General features: G+C 39.4%; 1 protein-coding gene across 2 annotated transcripts in view; it reads right to left on the bottom strand.

Moving 5' to 3' along the window:
- The window catches only part of myh10 (myosin, heavy chain 10, non-muscle), a 63,400-nt gene that overhangs the window by 18,655 nt on the left and 25,280 nt on the right, over window positions 1-19,465 (bottom strand). The window contains exons 5-18 of one of the 2 annotated variants that reach the window (XM_080881558.1): window positions 15,487-15,589; window positions 14,699-14,728; window positions 14,487-14,501; window positions 13,101-13,118; window positions 10,506-10,598; window positions 9,875-9,938; window positions 9,491-9,589; window positions 9,108-9,251; window positions 6,657-6,752; window positions 4,851-4,969; window positions 3,918-4,070; window positions 3,594-3,767; window positions 2,946-3,119; window positions 475-589 (exon numbers count right to left, since the gene is read on the bottom strand). In XM_080881558.1, coding sequence (XP_080737684.1) covers window positions 475-589; window positions 2,946-3,119; window positions 3,594-3,767; window positions 3,918-4,070; window positions 4,851-4,969; window positions 6,657-6,752; window positions 9,108-9,251; window positions 9,491-9,589; window positions 9,875-9,938; window positions 10,506-10,598; window positions 13,101-13,118; window positions 14,487-14,501; window positions 14,699-14,728; window positions 15,487-15,589 — 1,397 coding nt within the window. The remainder of the gene's footprint in view (window positions 1-474; window positions 590-2,945; window positions 3,120-3,593; window positions 3,768-3,917; window positions 4,071-4,850; window positions 4,970-6,656; window positions 6,753-9,107; window positions 9,252-9,490; window positions 9,590-9,874; window positions 9,939-10,505; window positions 10,599-13,100; window positions 13,119-14,486; window positions 14,502-14,698; window positions 14,729-15,486; window positions 15,590-19,465) is intronic. The other variant, XM_080881559.1, reaches the window with a different exon arrangement.

Genomic DNA, 19,465 nt, shown 5'->3' with positions numbered 1-19,465 from the left:
GCTTATTTAGGAACTGGGCACTACTGCTTTTGGCTGAGACAAGGGAGCCATGCAGCCTGGAAGCAGATGGGAGCCACTGCAGCTATGACGGACATTGGCTGAAGCATGAAGCACAGAGCCAGATCTGGGCGGAAATGTACCAACAGGTCACTTTCAACTATGATTCTGGCCCAGCACGACCCAGTCATTCACCTGCCGGCTCATCCAGACTAGTGACACTGTCATAGAATGAGGCCCTTTGAATGGTCTGAATCTCTACAACACAGAGAGAGAGAGACAAGGATGGGGCGCTCTTAGAAAAGGGTAAACGAGGCAGACAGCTGCTGCTGTTAGTAGGCTTCCATGACAGACATGTAGATGTAGAAAAGCAAACAGGTACAAACATAATGAACTACAGGAAGTATTAATAGAACCAGTTGGTTGTAGTTGTTACAGCTGACTTAAGCGTTCAGAGATAAGTAGCTGGTACGTTACCATCCTTCCACAGTTCAGCCACAAACTTGTCAGTTGACTGATGGAGAAGTGTCGCCACGTTGTCATTCAGAGGGTCCATGTTCTTCATTAGCCACTCATCTGCCTTGTAGTCCACCTGTAAGAGTAATTAGAGGTATAGCTCAGAAAAACGCACTATTATCTATAAGACATTTTGGTTTTTAACATTAACTCATATTAAAAACAGAAAGGAAAAAAATAAAATAAAAATATCACTTTTTCCAGGCCGTATGATGAGTGGTGACCTGTTGCAAAAGCTCTCATGTTCTCATGTTCCTAGCTTTATCCTGATGTGGCTGTTTTGTTTTACAAAACATATTGATGCCAATGAAACCACGGTGGAAGGGACAGAGTTTCACAGCTGGTTATCACGGGGAACGGCCGGTGTTTGCACAATATGGACGAGCTCAGTGAGCTGATTAAGGATGAGACAGGTGAGCGTGGACTGATCGAGTGTCTGTGCAGAGTCACAGATCCAGGAAATTTGTTAGGTGTTACTCAATTAAGTTTTTTTCTATTGTTTATGTAAGTGCGCTCATTCGTACAGTATCGTTCCATCTTTCTGATATTGTCTGTTTGTCTTGCTTTATTGACATTCTGCTTCATTTCTTTTTTATATTATAATTGAAAAATAACAAAAAGCCACCCAAAAATAAACAAATGTATAATGAAGAAAAAAAACGACTTTATTTCAAAGTTTAAAATATTTGGCTGCTCAGACACTAATTCCCCACCTTTGGGATAAATAAAGTTTATTTTGTTAACTTTATCTCATTTATTTGTATCTTTCTAACAGAAAAGATTTGATCATTTCTGAATGATCATCGCTGACAGGTATACATAAATGATATGGTTAACCAAAATGTAATCTATTACATTTTTAACATTTGGAAGCCCATTAACGTATATCTATGTGTAAATTCTGTCTCAATCATTGTGAACTTCATGGTGAATTTAACTGTCACTATGACCTATAAGGTGTTTTTTATTCTAAAAACGTACACGCCACATTCACAGTGCTTTATTTTACCAACTTAAAGAGCTATGTAGGTGCTTTCATGCACGCAGTGATAGTATCTTGCCCAAACATTTAGACTGGAGAAGCGCGGACCTCATGGGACAGGCCTCTCTACCTCCTGCAGCTTTATAAACTCTGTATCAGGATCATTTAGCACAGTTGGATGAGAATCGGACTCCAGAGCGAGAGGTGAACAGTTCAAGTTTACCTTTCATGGTACACTTTCTTACTCTTCTCTTGAGAATATTTTGTGTTTTTTTGTTGTAGTCGATAAAAGACAACTACTACTATTCTTCGGTACAGAGGTTTTTCTTCCAACACAAGCTTTTTTGTAGCTGGAAAATCCAACTTGAACATCCAAGTGACGCTCAACAAGCAATATTATTTTGTTATGTCTCCAAGGTCGGCACAACTTTTATTTCGGAGATATATTACAACCCAGACTAGACGTCAAGATGGTAATTCAACGTGAAAATGTTTGCTGGTCATTATTTATATAATAAACTCCCCATTTATTTAGGATCCATTCACTTTTAAAGACCTGTAAGTCAGAATATTTCATGCTTGAAAGCAAAAACTATAAAAATGTTAATTTCCCATCTGTGCAGTTTGAAGCTAACAAAGATGCTGTTCAATAAAGAGCAACACAACCTAACATCATGTCTGATGTTAGCAAAAAATTCTCCATTTCATAGTTTGTGCATCATCTGTCACTGCTTGAATCACATGTTCCCTAAAAACCAAACACATACAAGACTTTTCATCTTTTCTGATTGTAGAAGTGTAAAAATCAAGAAACATTTCCACACCACTCTGAGTGAGATCGTTTTTCTCTGTGCACACCTGTGTTAACAACATTTGCAGCGTTTGGCTTCGTCGTGCTACAGATTTTTCTCCACGGCAGACGTTCCTACAGCTGGAATCTTTCAGTTTTTGAAATATTGAGGCGTGAAACAACACAGTCCACACAATGATAAGCAGATGTGCTACTCTGTGGGTCTCCCTACGAGACAAATGCTGCGCTCTGTTGCGGAACACCACGGACTATCCAAACCCACTCCCTCACGATGAAATATAAATCAAGCTGTTTCAGTGTTTCCCTGAAATCCCCCCACAGGAGAAGTATGTGTCAGCGTTTTATGTGACCTCTGACAGTCAGCGACTTTTCAGGGATGAAAGAGGGATTCAGAAAAGAGGATTATGGTAAACTGAAGCATAAGTGTGATGATATCAGCTGTAGCAGCTGTGACTGTCACTCTGATTACTTTCTCACCTGTGTGGCTGAACTGAGGGATTCTTTTTAAAAGAGCTAGCTTATCATGGCCTAAAAACAAGCATCAAACATCCTGAACAGTCAGGGAGGCAGCAACAGGAACCGGCTGATTTTTATAGAGATAAAAAAAACACAAAAACCCCACAAAAAACACAAGCATACCCTGCCGGCGTAGTGGATGATGCAGAAGTCGGCCTTATCTTTGAGCTGCCGGGGCTTCTGAAACTTGGTGTGCGTGCCCTGCTCCTGGATCAGCTTGTCTACAAATGTCTTGTCTGTGGCTTTAGGGAACCAGCACTCCTCATCCAGCAGAGCCAACACGCCTGGAGGGTTCGCCTGGAGGAGTCATAACACAGGACAGGACGTTAAGACTGCAGAGAGGCTGGACAGGAATATAGCATCGACACACAAAGACAACGGATCTCATTTCGTTTTCAAAACAGAAACACGTGTCTCGCACTGCTTGAACTATGAGCCATTTTTTTCCTGGTGTGATATTCTTCATGATATCTTTATGATATCACACCAGGTCAACTACGTGAATTATTACCCCCCCCCCCATTTTTTTGTCCAGAAAAAAAGACTACTATTCTTCTGACTTAGACTTCAAGCTTTATTTCTTTATTAGGCATTAACAGGAATAAAAAGGACATTTGTTAAATAGAATGAAGCAGTGCATGACTAAAAGGAAACATTAACTATTGTAATTTAGTTGGTAAATAAGTAAAGAAAGATTAAAGTTAAAACATTCTCCAACTTCAGTTCTAAGGAGAATGAATCTAATTGACAAAAGCTAATAATGGAACTGACCGGTCTCTCGATGAGGTCGATGCAGGGCTGCAGGTCGAGGCCGAAGTCGATGAAGCTCCACTCGATGCCCTCCCTCTGGTACTCCTCCTGCTCCAGGATGAACATGGTGTGATTGAAGAGCTGCTGCAGCTTCTCGTTGGTGTAGTTGATGCAGAGCTGCTCAAACGAGTTCAGCTGAACGAGAAGAAGATCGACATAAGCAAGAACATCATCATCACTGGAAATAATTACCAATGACACAACCTGACAACCACTAACCACGTGGCAAATAAAAATAAATAGATAAACTTTGTCATTAAAGAACTAAAAGATTTAAATTCAGACCTGGAAGATCTCAAAACCAGCAATGTCCAGGATACCGATGAAGGAGGCACCCTGCCGTTTGGTTCGGTCCAGGGCTTTATTAATGCGATGGACAAGCCAGCGGAACAGACGCTCATACGTAGCTTTAGCCAGGGCCTCGACAGCAAAGTCCGCCTGCAGAGAGAAAGTGTGAAAAAAGAAGACCGTGACAAAACAATAAACAGAGAAAAGAGCTGAATGTGGCACGGGAACAACAACAACAACAAAAAAGACATAAGTGTGTGTGGGCTGAAACTAAATGAATTCTACAAACACACTTCTAGTTGCACTCACGTTTTCTTTCTGAGACTTTTTATCCGAAATGCTCGGATGACAGCTGGATCTGTATCAGTCTGCAGGACTACTGCACTTTAAATTTCCAATGCTTCATTTAACAAATGAATGTAGAAAAGTTCAAAATAACATTCTTTATGCTTTTATTTTTTTTTAAACTGTTTTGACTATAAGCTTTCGTTATTTTGACTTCCCTGACTTAGTGCTTTCACCAATGCCTGGGAGCCCTGGGGTTGCACATAAGGAACATAAGTTACAAGTTTTACAACGTTTAGTATGCAGAAGCAGCCTGAAACTATGCTTTACAAGGGGTTAGGACAAGGACCCACACAGACTGAGGAAGCTGTTGTAACAATGATTTGGAAAAGGCCCAGGTACAGTTCATCTAACACTTTGTACACACAACCTGAAGCAGAATTTTAACCGCATGAGCTCTGGATGCCCCCTTAACTCATCTGGTAAGATAGCTGTATTATGCAGCTATCTAGCAGAAAAAACACAAATGCATTTTTTAGTTAAACAATCAATATACAGTTAATCTGTTACCAAAGATCTCAAGAACAAAAGAGGAAACACATTACATTAGTCAATAGAAAAACCCCCAAAACAAAGCAAACTGACCTGCTCTTTAGTCTGAGCTTTCTGGACGTAGTCTCTCCCCACTTTGATCCTGGGAGTCAGGATGGCTCTGGTAAACTCCATTACATTCATCCCCAGCAGATGGCAGAGCTTCTGAGCAGCTGGAGAGCAAAACAACTTCATTTACATCAGAAGAAAATCAGTCCTACAGTGGATTTCAACCTGCATGCACCAACAGTTCACGATATAAAACAGAAAGCAGAAATTACTTAATGTGTAGGAACCATTTATAGTATCAGGCTCTAGGCTCTTTGCTGTGGCTCAGGTGTTAAAAGTGGGTCATCTGCCAATCAGAAGGTCAGTGGAGTTTAACTGTGTGAATGTTAAGTAAAGTGCTTGGCTATTGATAAAAAGCACTTTATGAACGTGTGATTGGGTGAATCAGAATCATGGTAGATAACACGCTTAGTAGAAAGGTGCAACTCAGACTGTTTGCCATCTAAACGTGTTTCTTTCTGCTGTAAATTCGAGCATTTTCACCGACAGGATATCTGATCTGTGTGGATGGACTTGGGCGATTCAGGAAAACTGCAGTTTTGTTCTCTGTTGCTAATGAATGATATTGTTTTTATAGATAACCTGGTGAAACTGTATTAAAGGCTAAAAGTTTCAGGTCATTAGGATCATGACTAATGTGAGTGACTCTGCTAAGCTGTGTCACCAGCTGAACCTGTGTGTTTGTGGTGTCAGTTACTTTTACAGCCTTTTTCTCGAATTAGATGAAAAGTAATCTAGCTAGCTGTGCGGCTATCTATAATAGTATGTGACACTGTAGCACTGCTTTTTTATGTTATTTGCTAATTACTTACTTACTAATTAGCAGGCACCACCTGAGTGGATGCAACTTGCTCACCAAGCTTGAGAGCATTAGTTCATAACAGAGTACTTCATTCATCCATTCACCCAAATATGCTCCCCGCTCTCTTTCTCATGAAGTCGGCAGCCACAATTCCCAACGCAAGGCTTTCATACACAACCTATATTTCCCACAGTATTTTAATTTGTGTAACTGTGGCTCGTACCTAATAGAAATCAAACATGAAGCAGAAATTATTAAATGCGTAGAGGAAAAAAAGTTTGGTTTTCAAGAGTTACTCGAATGAGACACGGTTTTTCCCCAAAACTACTTTAGCAGCACTGTCTGAGTATTAGATCATCTAACTGATATATAAACAGAATATATAATCTGTGAAAAAACATAGGTGAGCTTTGCTGTTTTCTTTTAATGACTAATATTAAGATTTACTACAGTTTTCATGAGAAATGTTTCTGGAACAGTGTTATATTTTATGTGGCTGGAGCTTGTGGAAAAGTAGAAAAAGCAGAATCCGTTCTAGATAGCCAAAACTGACTATTTAAAAAAACACAACAAAAAAACCATCTGCTTCAGTCCTGATTTCTGCTGTTGAATTTGGAAATATCTAACTGAGTTGGATCATTGGCATCAGACTTATCCTCTCCCCCCGTATCGCTCTGTTAAGTGCCAAATATGCAGTGCCACATGTGGAGGAACTGGAAGGCTGTGCCCCATTTCCTTCAGGAGTAAATCCTCTCAATGATGTGGTTTAATGGCAAGCTGACAAGGCGCAGGGAGCGAACAGACATAAATCACAGGCCCCTCTGAGCTGTGGATGAGGGGCACAGCGTGAGGGAGGTGCACAGTGAAGGAGAAGAGCTGAAATATATATGAGAAGAGGAAAAGCAGCAGGAGGATGAGGGTGACCTGACCCCTGAGGTTATAGAGCAGATGTGTGTGTGTGTGTGTGTACACAATTCTGGGATACTTACCGGTATTATCAGGCATAGAAGCTTGGTCACTGTTCCTCTCCTTCTTAAAGACGATGTTGCCAAACTGAAGGACTGAGGACACCACTTTCAACATGGCTACAAATATCAGAATCCAGAGAAAACAAAATTACTTGAGTATGACATCATTTTACTTCATTAACTATATTTAGAAAGTTAACAAAAAAAAGGGCAAGAAGACTCAGATAACTTACAAAACTAGTAATGAATAACACCCAAACAGCAGAAAAATGACTGTTATTCCTAAACAGTGGAATACAGGCTGAACACATCCAACACTTCACTGTTATACCAGGCAACTTACTTTCATCAATTTATTGTGCTGTCCAAATTTGAGTTAAATACAGTATCTGTTATAATATACAGCATGAATATTTTTTAACATAAAAATACCTTATTTGTCTTTTTTATATGGAATTATTACATTAATACTAACCTTAAAGTCAGTTTTTATTTGATGTGAAGGAATACGTCATTTAATCCAATAAAAGGTTTTTCCATTAGCTAAAAGTACAATACCACAGAAGGAGCCACATGTTTATTACAGTGGGGCAAAAAAGTATTTAGTCAGCCACCGATTGTGCAAGTTCCCCCACCTAAAATGATGACAGAGGTCAGTAATTTGCACCAGAGGTACACTTCAACTGTGAGAGACAGAATGTGAAAAAAAAAATCCATGAATCCACATGGTAGGATTTGTAAATAATTTATTCGTAATTCAGGGTGGAAAATAAGTATTTGGTCAATAACAAAAATACAACGCAATACTTTGTAACATAACCTTTGTTGGCAATAACAGAGGTCAAACGTTTACTATAGGTCTTTACCAGGTTTGCACACACAGTAGCTGGTATTTTGGCCCATTCCTCCATGCAGATCTTCTCGAGAGCAGTGATGTTTTGGGGCTGTCGCCGAGCAACACGGACTTTCAACTCCCGCCACAGATTTTCTATGGGGTTGAGGTCTGGAGACTGGCTAGGCCACTCCAGGACTTTCAAATGCTTCTTACGGAGCCACTCCTTTGTTGCCCGGGCGGTGTGTTTTGGATCATTGTCATGTTGGAAGACCCAGCCTCGTTTCATCTTCAAAGTTCTCACTGATGGAAGGAGGTTTTGGCTCAAAATCTCACGATACATGGCCCCATTCATTCTGTCCTTAACACGGATCAGTCGTCCTGTCCCCTTGGCAGAAAAACAGCCCCATAGCATGATGTTTCCACCCCCATGCTTCACAGTAGGTATGGTGTTCTTGGGATGCAACTCAGTATTCTTCTTCCTCCAAACACGACGAGTTGAGTTTATACCAAAAAGTTCTACTTTGGTTTCATCTGACCACATGACATTCTCCCAATCCTCTGCTGTATCATCCATGTGCTCTCTGGCAAACTTCAGACGGGCCTGGACATGCACTGGCTTCAGCAGCGGAACACGTCTGGCACTGTGGGATTTGATTCCCTGCCGTTGTAGTGTGTTACTGATGGTGACCTTTGTTACTTTGGTCCCAGCTCTCTGCAGGTCATTCACCAGGTCCCCCCGTGTGGTTCTGGGATCTTTGCTCACCGTTCTCATGATCATTTTGACCCCACGGGATGAGATCTTGCGTGGAGCCCCAGATCGAGGGAGATTATCAGTGGTCTTGTATGTCTTCCATTTTCTGATGATTGCTCCCACAGTTGATTTTTTCACACCAAGCTGCTTGCCTATTGTAGATTCACTCTTCCCAGTCTGGTGCAGGTCTACAATACTTTTCCTGGTGTCCTTCGAAAGCTCTTTGGTCTTGGCCATGGCGGAGTTTGGAGTCTGACTGTTTGAGGCTGTGGACAAGTGTCTTTTATACAGATGATGAGTTCAAACAGGTGCCATTCATACAGGTAATGAGTGGGGGACAGAAAAGCTTCTTACAAAAGACGTTACAGGTCTGTGAGAGCCAGAGATTTTCCTTGTTTGAGGTGACCAAATACTTATTTTCCACCCTAATTTATGAATAAATTCTTTACAAATCCTACCATGTGAATTCATGGATTTTTTTTCACATTCTGTCTCTCACAGTTGAAGTGTACCTCTGGTGCAAATTACTGACCTCTGTCATCATTTTAGGTGGGGGAACTTGCACAATCGGTGGCTGACTAAATACTTTTTTGCCCCACTGTATGTTAGCAAACATGAACATTTCCAGTGGTTCTAGGCCAAAATATGTTTTCTTTCCTGATTATTTCTAAGAGAGGGGAAAATCATGTGCAGCTTAATCTGCAGTAACCCAGGTTTTAACTGTTTTAATTTGCTGAACCCTCACGTCGCAGAACTGAAGAGAGCTGCGGTTTCACTGTAACTTAAACCTTGAACCAAATTATCGCTTTACCAATCAAGCAAAGGCAAACTAACTAGTTTGAGAGTTTTAATGCATGTTTATTTTATTGGGTTATTAAAAATATACCCAGAATCTCCTCATGGCCAAAGCTCATGATGTGCATGGCCTCCATGGTCTCATGGAAGTTGTCTTTGTCCTGCTGGCCTGGGATTGGGATGTTACCATTGGACAGGAAGCGGTAGTTGTTGAATCCTTCCAAAAGCAGGTCCGCTGTGGTCACAAGACAGGAAAACAAAACAAATTTTACCCCCAAAATGATTCACATGGACTTCACACAAAATTAGGCCATGACAGAGCTACTGATAACATTAGGAACAATAAGGCGTAATAAGGTGTCTAATTTTAATGCTGTATGTACTGTAAAATAGCATAAACTATGGTTGCGTTACACAAAAATACAATCCAAAAACAAGCCATGGTTTAGAGTTATTGAAACTCGGACTGCTCACATTTGAGGTGCTCCCCGGCTCCAGCCAGCAGCTGATAAAAAACGTGGAAGGTACGCTCATCTTTGGCTTGACGAATAGCTCTGGATTTTTCCAGTAAGTCTGGCACAGAAAGTCAAGAAAACCAGATCTGTTTGGTGGGTCAGCATGCCACATATCAGGCTTTGGGATTATCTGGTGTCCAAGGTTGACAAAAGGAGTCGCTGAGATAAATAAACACATGCTAAACTAAATGAATATGTATAGCACATGAAAAAGTTAAACATTTTATACAGTTCTTTTTCTATGGTCCAGGCTGAGATCACAGAACAAAAGTATTCTTGCTTCCAAAAAAACTGAATTTAAAATTCCCCATTACATGAATACTTCTGTTTTAAAACAGGATACAGGTTTCAATGTTGGCCCCAACGATGTATCCAGTGACATCGAAGTTGATCCGGATGAATTTCCCCTGTCGAGATTAATACAAGATAACTTTCAGGAAGTGCACAAAACAACACGAGTGGCATTCAATCGATTACATAATGGCTCTTTTATAACGCACAGTGAGGCTGTGAGAATCTGCACTGATGGTAGCAGAATAATGTACCAGGACTCAGCGTGAATCCTTCAAAAGCATGAGTAATACTTAGACTGAGAGGCTGATTATTACATTTTATCCAGTAGAAAGCAATGCAGGCCGTCATTGATATTTCTCTAATAATATATAATTATATTTTAATTATAGAAAAAAAAACAATTTGAGAAAATAATCTGCTATAGAAACACATGAGACAACTGATCCTTTTTGTCTATAACTGAATAAGAGCTGCCTTAAGTCCCAGCAGGTCCGGTATAACAAAGGTCTCCTAAACGATTAGCAGGCAACAGTATCCAGATAAATGGCCTTGTCTTGTAAATTACCGTTACAAGACATAAACACATTTGCTAAAACTCATCTAGGTGCCAACGCAGGATCAGTAAAAGTGGTCCTGAGGCGGAAAAAAATCAGTTTAGCTGATCATTTTTCTGTACTTACAAAACGTGACGAGTTGTCGTTCTTCACAGTCTTTGCATTCCCAAAAGATTCAAGGATGGGATTGGCTTGTAAAAGCTGCCGTTCCAGTTCACCCTATCATAAAAAAGGAATCTTTTGTCACCACATCAAGGTCAACACACAAAACGTATAAACTTATGAGAAGTTTTCCACTGACGATGAAAAGTCAAACATAGACATGCAGACAAAGGCAGAAGATGTCCGAAGACTTGGTTTATACAGAAAAACGTCACGTTACCGCCATAGAGTTAAACTGAACAAACAAAAGCCACAGAAAAGATGACAAGTGTCACGGTTGGACAAAAGAAACATGTCTACAGATGATTATTCGTGTGTCTGGTAATTTGTAATTTCTTTGCCTCTTAGACTTTAAAAAGAATAAAAGTAATGTAGTGGTGGGTTAAAAATAAAAGAAATGAAAGAAAATTAAAGTGAATCAAGTAAAAAAATTGTTATCATTTTGAATTAAAAGGTTTTTTAATTGTATTTATTTTGTTGTCCGCACTAAATGAGCCCGGTGACACGGAGCCATACAAGTTTCCAAAAGTTTCAAACTGCAGGTGAATTTAGGTCACATTTCATCCCTTTTTATCACAAAGACACAATGTGACCACCACATGAAAACATAAAATCATACGTGACAGAAAGTCTAAATCACTTTTTCCATTTAGTAATTTTTATGGCTTTCATACCAGTTCTCAGTCAATAAACCAGCTCTAATGTTTTAGATTAAATATTCTTTGATTGGTTAAAAAGTTCTAATTAAACAGTTTTTCTGGTTTATTACTCTATAAATGCACATTTTTGAAGTTCTGGATGAAAGCACCAGCTTAAACATCAGCTGTGATATTTTATAGATTAAACAATGATTTAAATAATACAGTCTTAATGAAGCTACTTTCAAATACTTCCACCTTTAAAGTCCTTTTATTTTGTCGCATTTAAAACCTTTAATAGTTTAAAACAAACAACAGAGTCTCTGCTGACATGTGGTATGCAGCCTAACCACTTTGTTATGAGGTCACACTCAGGCTTTTGGACTTTTTGCACAGCCTTAGGCAGATAAAAAGTAAGTTTGAACTTCAAATAATGGAACTGAAGATGACTGATGTGTCTGTAGCTTTCGAAAGAGACGTTTTATCTTTTTGCTTTGACGAAAGCCAGAAAGCCATTTTATCAAATCAGGAAGAATGTGTCCACAACACACAGCAGACACGGTTTGCTTCTTTTTTGTCAAGCTGGACACTTCAGGAAGCTGAATAAATAAATAAGTGACTTATGCAGATGTTTAGACAGGTGTTTCCACTGTGTTTCCATCCAAACCATATTGTTGGCTTTGTCGTGTCTAAAGGAGCCAAAGACAGTTTCTTCTGCAACGTTATTTCTCTTCTTGTGGCTCAGAGGAATATTTTCCCATTACGACAGAAATAGCTGCGTGCGCTGAAGGTTTGAGTGTGTCTGAGGCCATTTTCCACTGAAGAGAATTGAGGAATCAGCACTGTGCTCAGAATGTGAGACATGTAATGTGATCTTTGGCCTAAGAGTTAAATGTGCTGCTTTTAATAGAGTTTTTGAGCAGCTGGAATGAAGCAGGGCTGAACTGGATAAACCTGGTCTCTGTCCATCAGCTGCGTTGCAGCCCACAGACGGCACAGGGTTCAAACCGAAAGCCTTTGTTTCTATATAAACACAAGCGTGTGGTGCAACTTAGTAGTTAAAATTGTTCACTGGCAGCCTTTACATCTGTGTGGTCTGCACACACAAACAAAGAGCAGATTACAAACATCAGTGGGGGTCCAGCAGCAGCATTATGAGCTGACCCACATTCCTGTTGTAAAGTGAGCACATGTGATATCTGACAGCCAACGGAGCTGGCTCCTCCACTTTAAATGACCATTTACTGCATAATTTTGATAAAATGAGTCACCCATAATCAGCCAGCACTCAAAAAATAAGAGATCTTTTTTAAAAATAAAAAAAGTTCACTGTGTGTGCTTTGGCTCAGTACTTTGGAGATTTAGTGGACTCAGAAAGGATCAGTCGCAACTGTCCCAGTAAATCTTCTGGGGCAGAGGCCAGTTGTGGCTATGTTTCCACAGCTCAGCATCTGCTTTGGAGGTCACAGGGCCAGACAAATATTGCAAGTTCCTGTTCTCACCAACAACGAGAACACCGTACATGTGGGGAACTTATTTGGACCAGATTCTTAGGCTGAAAAGAGGTCAGAAGAGGTTCTGTGCTAGCCGCTAGTTCAGTGATAAGACGAGATGACTTGAAAGCCAGTGAACCACTTCAAATGTCCTCACAGTGTCAGCACTGTAAATGTTGCATGTGTGTTACAATAAGCAGAAGCTGCTAAATTAGTAAGAACAAAACAGTTGAGCTCATGCAATGCGAAGGTTAAAAGTATCCAAATATAGCAGCTCAGTGAAGGTTTAATGGAAAGCATCTACTGCACAGCCTCAGGGAATATTTAGTTAGTAGTGGGTTTATCTAGCCAGTGGAAACAGAGTGGGAAAAGCACCCCTTTTATTTTGTAAGTGAGGTAAAATAGGTGAGAAACTACATACTACTCACATAAAACAGGGGTCCACTCTGTAGGATATGGGGAAATTCAGTAGTTATATTAATGATATTTATTTAAAAAAAAATAACACATTTTATTAATGTTATAGGCACATCTATGCACAACCTACTGCAGTCTATGGATGAAAGCTGCAGCACAGATCATGATAGCTTATCCTGGCTCTCGAGACCCAGAGTACTGCTGATGTTCAAAAGATTTAATTTAAGTAAATTTATGACCATCTGACCCCCTCAGAACCAGCTGATTACTGTATTATGATAGCAAGAAGCCATTCACAAATGTACCTTTATCCTAGGAGTAGTGTCTGAGTTTTAGCCAAGTATTATATTTAGTATATGATATTTATATGAATCCAGTGAGTCGTATTTAAAAGATTTTTAAAAAACGCACTGAAGGCTCCACAATTGCGAATGTTACATTTGACTATATTAGAAAATCGTTTTGACAACGAAGGAAGAAGACAAACTTGGTATCAAAATGTAGATAAAAAAGGAGGCTCGTGTTTATAAGTTATAACCTGTTTATAACATATTCTGAAAGTTTACCCAAAATGCACTTAATGATCTTCTCTACACTGAATATAAGAAAAGCAAATAAAAGAACCAGAGCTCGTTTCTGTCGTTCCATGTCAAAGATATTAAACTGGTGCAGATTTGGCTGTAGATGAAATCGTGCTGAACAAAACAAAAACACTTAAGCTTTCGACTGTCCCACTTGGTGTGGTGGTAAAATTGATGTGGGTTCAGTTTAATTTACCTTAACTATGTTTTTTGTTCTTTTATTAGCCCTGAAAACGTCATCTCCTTTACCCATAAATTTAGGAGAGCTAAAAAGTGCTGGGATAAATACACAATACACACACAGCACACAATAACTAAGTAAATCAGCTGATTCTGAGCGGCTCAGATGAGAACATTTTTCCTGGTTAATTTTACATGGAATGACGCAGCTGTGACCTGAACGTCTGGTATTTTGGAACAAAGTCACAAAAGACACGAGGACATGAACAATCTGCAGGCTGTCTGGGTCATGATGACCAGGTCAGAGAATCAAGTAATTTTGGTAAATGTGCTAATCATAAGCTCTTATGGTGACATCCTTTAAAAATGAGGAAGGTCTCCAGCTCTTTCTTAAAAAAGCAGACACAGACATATATTTTTTAACTATGTAAACATATGAATACAACTGAAATACAATGTTTAAATATGACAAGATGACATTCAAGGCTTATTATTTGGCTACAACAACAAATAAACACCACATACACGTGACAATGTTTCAACCAGTGTCAATCACAGTAAAACAAAGCACAAAAAAAACAAACAAACACATTTAAAGAAGTCTGAATGATCATGCCACTTTTAAAGTTTACTTACAACTGCATTTTGTGCCTGACAGAGAGAGACAAAATATCTGCTAAATAAGATATCTTCAGTGTTAACACCAGGCAGCTTACATAAGTGTGAAAAGTAAAAATCGCTGACACCATTGGATGAACTCAGATATTTTATTAGATTAGTGAATACTGTCTTAAAGGTTAGTGTGGCATGCATGTGAACATGGAGTGTAAGAAAGCATAAAAACTTGCCTGTAGTTTCACTGGTTTGGGTGATTCTGGCTGTTTGTTACAGATAAACAAATGTAAACTGTTAGACTGTGTGCACAAAAGCTTTACAATCACAAGCACCTCAACAACAACCCCACTTTTTAAAAAACATCTTTACCTCAATCACAGCATTTTTCTAGCACTGTATTAGTAGGATAGCAGTGGAATGACCCCTCCCTCCCCCTTGTAGGTTAATTTAAAAAAAAAATCAAAATCCACTTTATGAGCAGAATCTAAAAAAGGGGTTTCAAACATGCACCAATGTGATCCATTCGGCACACTAGATGGCTTTATATGAAAACTGCACTAAAGGACTTTTGCTGCGATTCCAGGAGAAAAAATGTGTCAAAACCTAAAAGCATTTCTGGATCTTAATAAGTTGCTTGAACCAAAAAAGTTGCAAAAAAGTTGCAAAACTACATGTGAAATTTTTGCACCTTCCAACTGCCATCTGTATAATCTTCAGTGGTTAACAAATTACTGATGTAAGGTTTATGCCACAGCTTCTCTAAATGAACACTACTGGTAACAACCAAAATCATCTGTTATGTTAATCCACCTGTTTGTGCAAGCTCTCAGAGAGGTCTAGTGTGCCGGCTCAAATTTGGGTGTAAAAATGTGAACTCAGTTTGTCATTTGCCCAATAAAAAAGAGAATAACTTTTTGAGATGAGTTTGATACCCCTGATTTAAAGTTGTATTTCATTTAATTAAGGACTAAAAAGAAGCATGAGAAGAATTACAAAATTGGTGAGACTTGTTAATACTCACGGGAATGTTGTGATCTTTTCTTCCTTTGTGCGAGGAGGCAACATGTGCCAGGTACTGAATGACCTTTTTTGTGTTTTCTGTCTTACCGGCTCCCGACTCACCTCTGCAAAGCAAAGCAACAAGACGATACAAATAAAAGAGTAACCAGAAAAACTAAAACTGTCACGGTGCGGTCATTTGATGATTATAAAAGACAAAAGGCAACCAAATGTTTGCTTTGTGAGGACAAACAAAGCAAGACAGCTGAACTCTGGCTTGCTTTGTCTGCTTCTTCTTTTAAATAACTGTTAGATGTACTTTTACATTGTAGGCTTTCTTATAGATCTTTTGCTACCTAAAATCGGGTCAAGGCCACATGCTTTCTTTCTTTTTAAATAACTTAAAATACATATTTTACTTGCATAGGGTTAGCGTTAGGGTTAGGGGCACTTATCAGGGTCACTGAAGATTTAGACCTCAGAGGGTTAATACTTAGTCTACCATGAACTCTCCATGAACTCACTGAAATGTAAATTGACATGGGAATTGTTAATATTGTTGTATTTAAGGGTCAGTGGATCTGGACAAGGCATTTGACCACATTCCTCAGGGTGTCTGTGTGGCGCGCTTCGGTATCATGTTTCAGGCCCTCAAACCATTCGGTCCCTTCTGCAATCATAGCGAGAGCTTGGTTCACATTACCAGCGATATATCTGACTTGTTGGGTTGGGTGCTGGACTCCGCTAGAGCTGCTACAGATTCTGTTTGTATTTTCATAACATCATCTGCTTTTTGCACATAATTGGAGCAGCAACAGTTTGGGTTAGCAACAGCAGTGATGCCAAAGCCGACCTGAGTGTTAATGCGAAGATGCCATTTTACTGTTTAATCTATGTGCACGGCCTTATCTATACCCAGGAGCTCTAGGTAATCACCAAAAGAATAAGAAATGAGCTTCCTGTCTGGGCTCTGTCTTAGAGATTGGGTGAGGAACTCGGTCAGTTGGGAGGGGATAAGAGTGCTCCACATCAAAAGGAGCCATTTGAGGTGGTTCAAGTATTTGATTAAGATGCCTTCTGGGTGCCTCCTAGGTGAGGTGTGTCAGGCATGTCTAACTGGGAGGAGAGACACACCAGAGGAACTGGAGGAGGTGGCTGGGGGAGGGAGGACTGGGCATCTCTCCTGCTCTCACAATCCAGATAAGAAGCAGAAAATAGATGATTGCTCAATACTTTTAGAATTTATGCTAACAGTTTGAAATTTTGGTTTCTATTCTTTTTTTTAAAAATTGTTTTAATTAGTTTTGTCTGGATATTGTGTGTTTGTAAAACTTTTGATAAGCGCTACAAAAATAAAAATTGTGCACTTTAGACCGTTTTGTGCACAGCTGAGTGTTCGTGGTTAATAGGTTAGACAAGAACTCTTTTTCACTACAACAGCACAAATATAATCTCGGACTAAACTAAACACTGCTACATAAGTACTCCTGTTTATCTTTAAACTATATTTTTAAGCATCAGTCCACTTCAGCAGCTGTGGTTGCTGGCAGGCCTTTCACTGCTCTATCACACAGCTACCATGGAACGAGGGGAAAAAAAGAAAGAAAAAAAGCTGCTGCAAAAACTTTGGGGAGCAGTTTAGATTTAGAGCATACCTGAGGTTTTACAGTAAGTGCAAATCTGCAAAAACCAAGTATGCACAAAACTATAGTTTTCCTTTCAGACATGGCGAGCGCGATGTGGCTGGGAGATGGGGAGAGAGCAGTGGGTAAGTCTTGTCAGTCTTGTTAGGTACTGTGAACCAGAGGTGGGACCAAGTCATTGTTTTGCAAGTCTCAAGTAAGTCTCAAGTCTTTATCCTCAAGTCTCAAGTCAAGTCTCAAGTAATGTCAGGCAAGTCAGAGTCGAGTCTCAAGTCACTGGTGTAAAAGTCCGAGTCAAGTCACAAGTCTGAAACTTTGAATTTCAAGTCCTTTCGAGTCTTTAAAAAAAACAAAACGAAAAAATAATGTTGCAGTTATGCTAAATGTAAATATTAGACCATGTAATTTTAAAATCTGTGTTTTTCTCAACACATGACAAAATAGTGAACTTAGAAAATATACACAAATTGTGAAATTGCACCTCTTTAAAATGCAGCTCAATTAAACTTAGCTCCAAGAATAATTTTCACCGACAGTTCTGAGATAAGCTGCATGTTATTCTTGGATGCGGTTGTAGGACCGGCTTTAAAATCGCATGACAAAAATATCATACACATTAAAAAAACTGTATCACCAACGTAGCCTGGACAACATTTGCTAGTTAGATGAAGTCAGCTATCTCATCTTAGCATATTTATATGCATATTTATAATCATACGGTTCTTGGAGTGAGTGCATACACTCATGAAGTTTAGTAACTTCAGGTCACTGCAACAAGCCCAGGTACAGTTTACCGACGGATGGGTGCAGGACCTTGAAATGCACCGTGTAGAAAGTAAAGACCATCGTACGTATCATAAGTTTACCAGTCTCACAAATCGTCATCATAAATACACATTCGTTAACCGTTTATTAATAGGACCTTTGAGCTCAACGGTAATTAATTAGTAGTGGAAATAATTTCTGGTACCCATCACAGAAATGTAGCAGTGACAATAATATTGTATGCTGTAATCGTACTGGGCAATTAGTGATACAAAAAACCTGTTTTATCCTGTGAATAAAAGTATATGTTCTTGTCAATGTACCATAATAACAGAAGCGAAACGCAATATTGTGTCAGGACAATTCACTATTTATGCACAATAAATAAAGGAGCATAGCGCGACCATTTCTGTTCAGCGCCAGACTTGCTTGTAACCTATATCACTAATTATGTTATGAAAATGAGGTATTAACTACTAAAAAACACTGACCTTCGTGTAAATGCTTGGAGCAGACTAACCTGTGAGCTGGAGTGTTCTGGGACGTTATATTTGGTCTTTGAATGGCTGCAATCCAGGCCATCCGTCGCGTCTTTGTTACTTCGGAAACATGGCTTGAACAATTTCTCTTCAACGACGTAATCCGATAACAACCGATCTCTTTACCCGTCGGCTTCCCGTGGCTGTCATGCGACCGGCTATTGCAGTTAATAATACAACAGCTTCTTGACATTTTTGTGTTTCTTTTTATTGCTGTATAACTGATTTTAATTGAAAGCCTGCGTGCGCTAGTACCGCTTGCCACGAGTTCCCAGAATCCTTTGCGGTTCTACCCGTGAATGACGTCACATTTTCAATCTCTATATAATATGCATGTTAAATTTTATATTTGGGGTAAAATATCAAGTCTTTTCAAGTAAACAGGTTCAAGTCCAATTCAAGTCCCAAGTCATTGGTGTAAAAGTCCAAGTCAAGTCACAAATCTGAGAACATTTTTTCAAGTCAAGTCTAAAGTCATAAAATTAATGACTCGAGTCTGACTCGAGTCCAAGTCATGTGACTCGAGTCCACACCTCTGCTGTGAACAGACAGTAATCGTGGGGAGATTGCGTCAGTGTGCTTGTTGTTGGCCTTGGACCGCTGGGTGTGATATTTCTCAGCTCCTCCACAATAAAACCCCCCACTGCTGACCTAACAGTAGCTTATGAGATTTTCATGTTTTTTATTATGCATACAAGTGTCAAAACCTTTACCACTGTCCACAATTTGCGGCACATTTTAATGTCTGTCTCCAAGCAAACTCCAAAAAATAAAAATCATTGTTGAATTGCACAAATATACAAAATGCCTTTCATTAAAACTTGAGGTAGATCAACTGTCTTTGACTTCATTGAGGGGAGTCAGTTAGATGGATGATTATTTTCAGGAATGTGCTGATATAACACCGACTATATCGTTGTTTCAAGTTATTCTTTGGCAGCAGACGGTTGCCCTCCATAATCCCAGTACAGCCAGATGTTTCCTTCTGTTAAGAAGAAGCTTTTTTCTCCACACTGTTGCCCGTTTATAGTCTGTGGATCACACAGTTATTCCC

The sequence above is a fragment of the Rhamphochromis sp. 'chilingali' genome, assembly GCF_963969265.1.
Source record: "Rhamphochromis sp. 'chilingali' genome assembly, chromosome: 4".
Taxonomy (NCBI): domain Eukaryota; kingdom Metazoa; phylum Chordata; class Actinopteri; order Cichliformes; family Cichlidae; genus Rhamphochromis; species Rhamphochromis sp. 'chilingali'.
The sequence above is the reverse complement of the archived record's forward strand: the minus strand, read 5'-3'. Positions and strand labels throughout refer to the sequence as shown.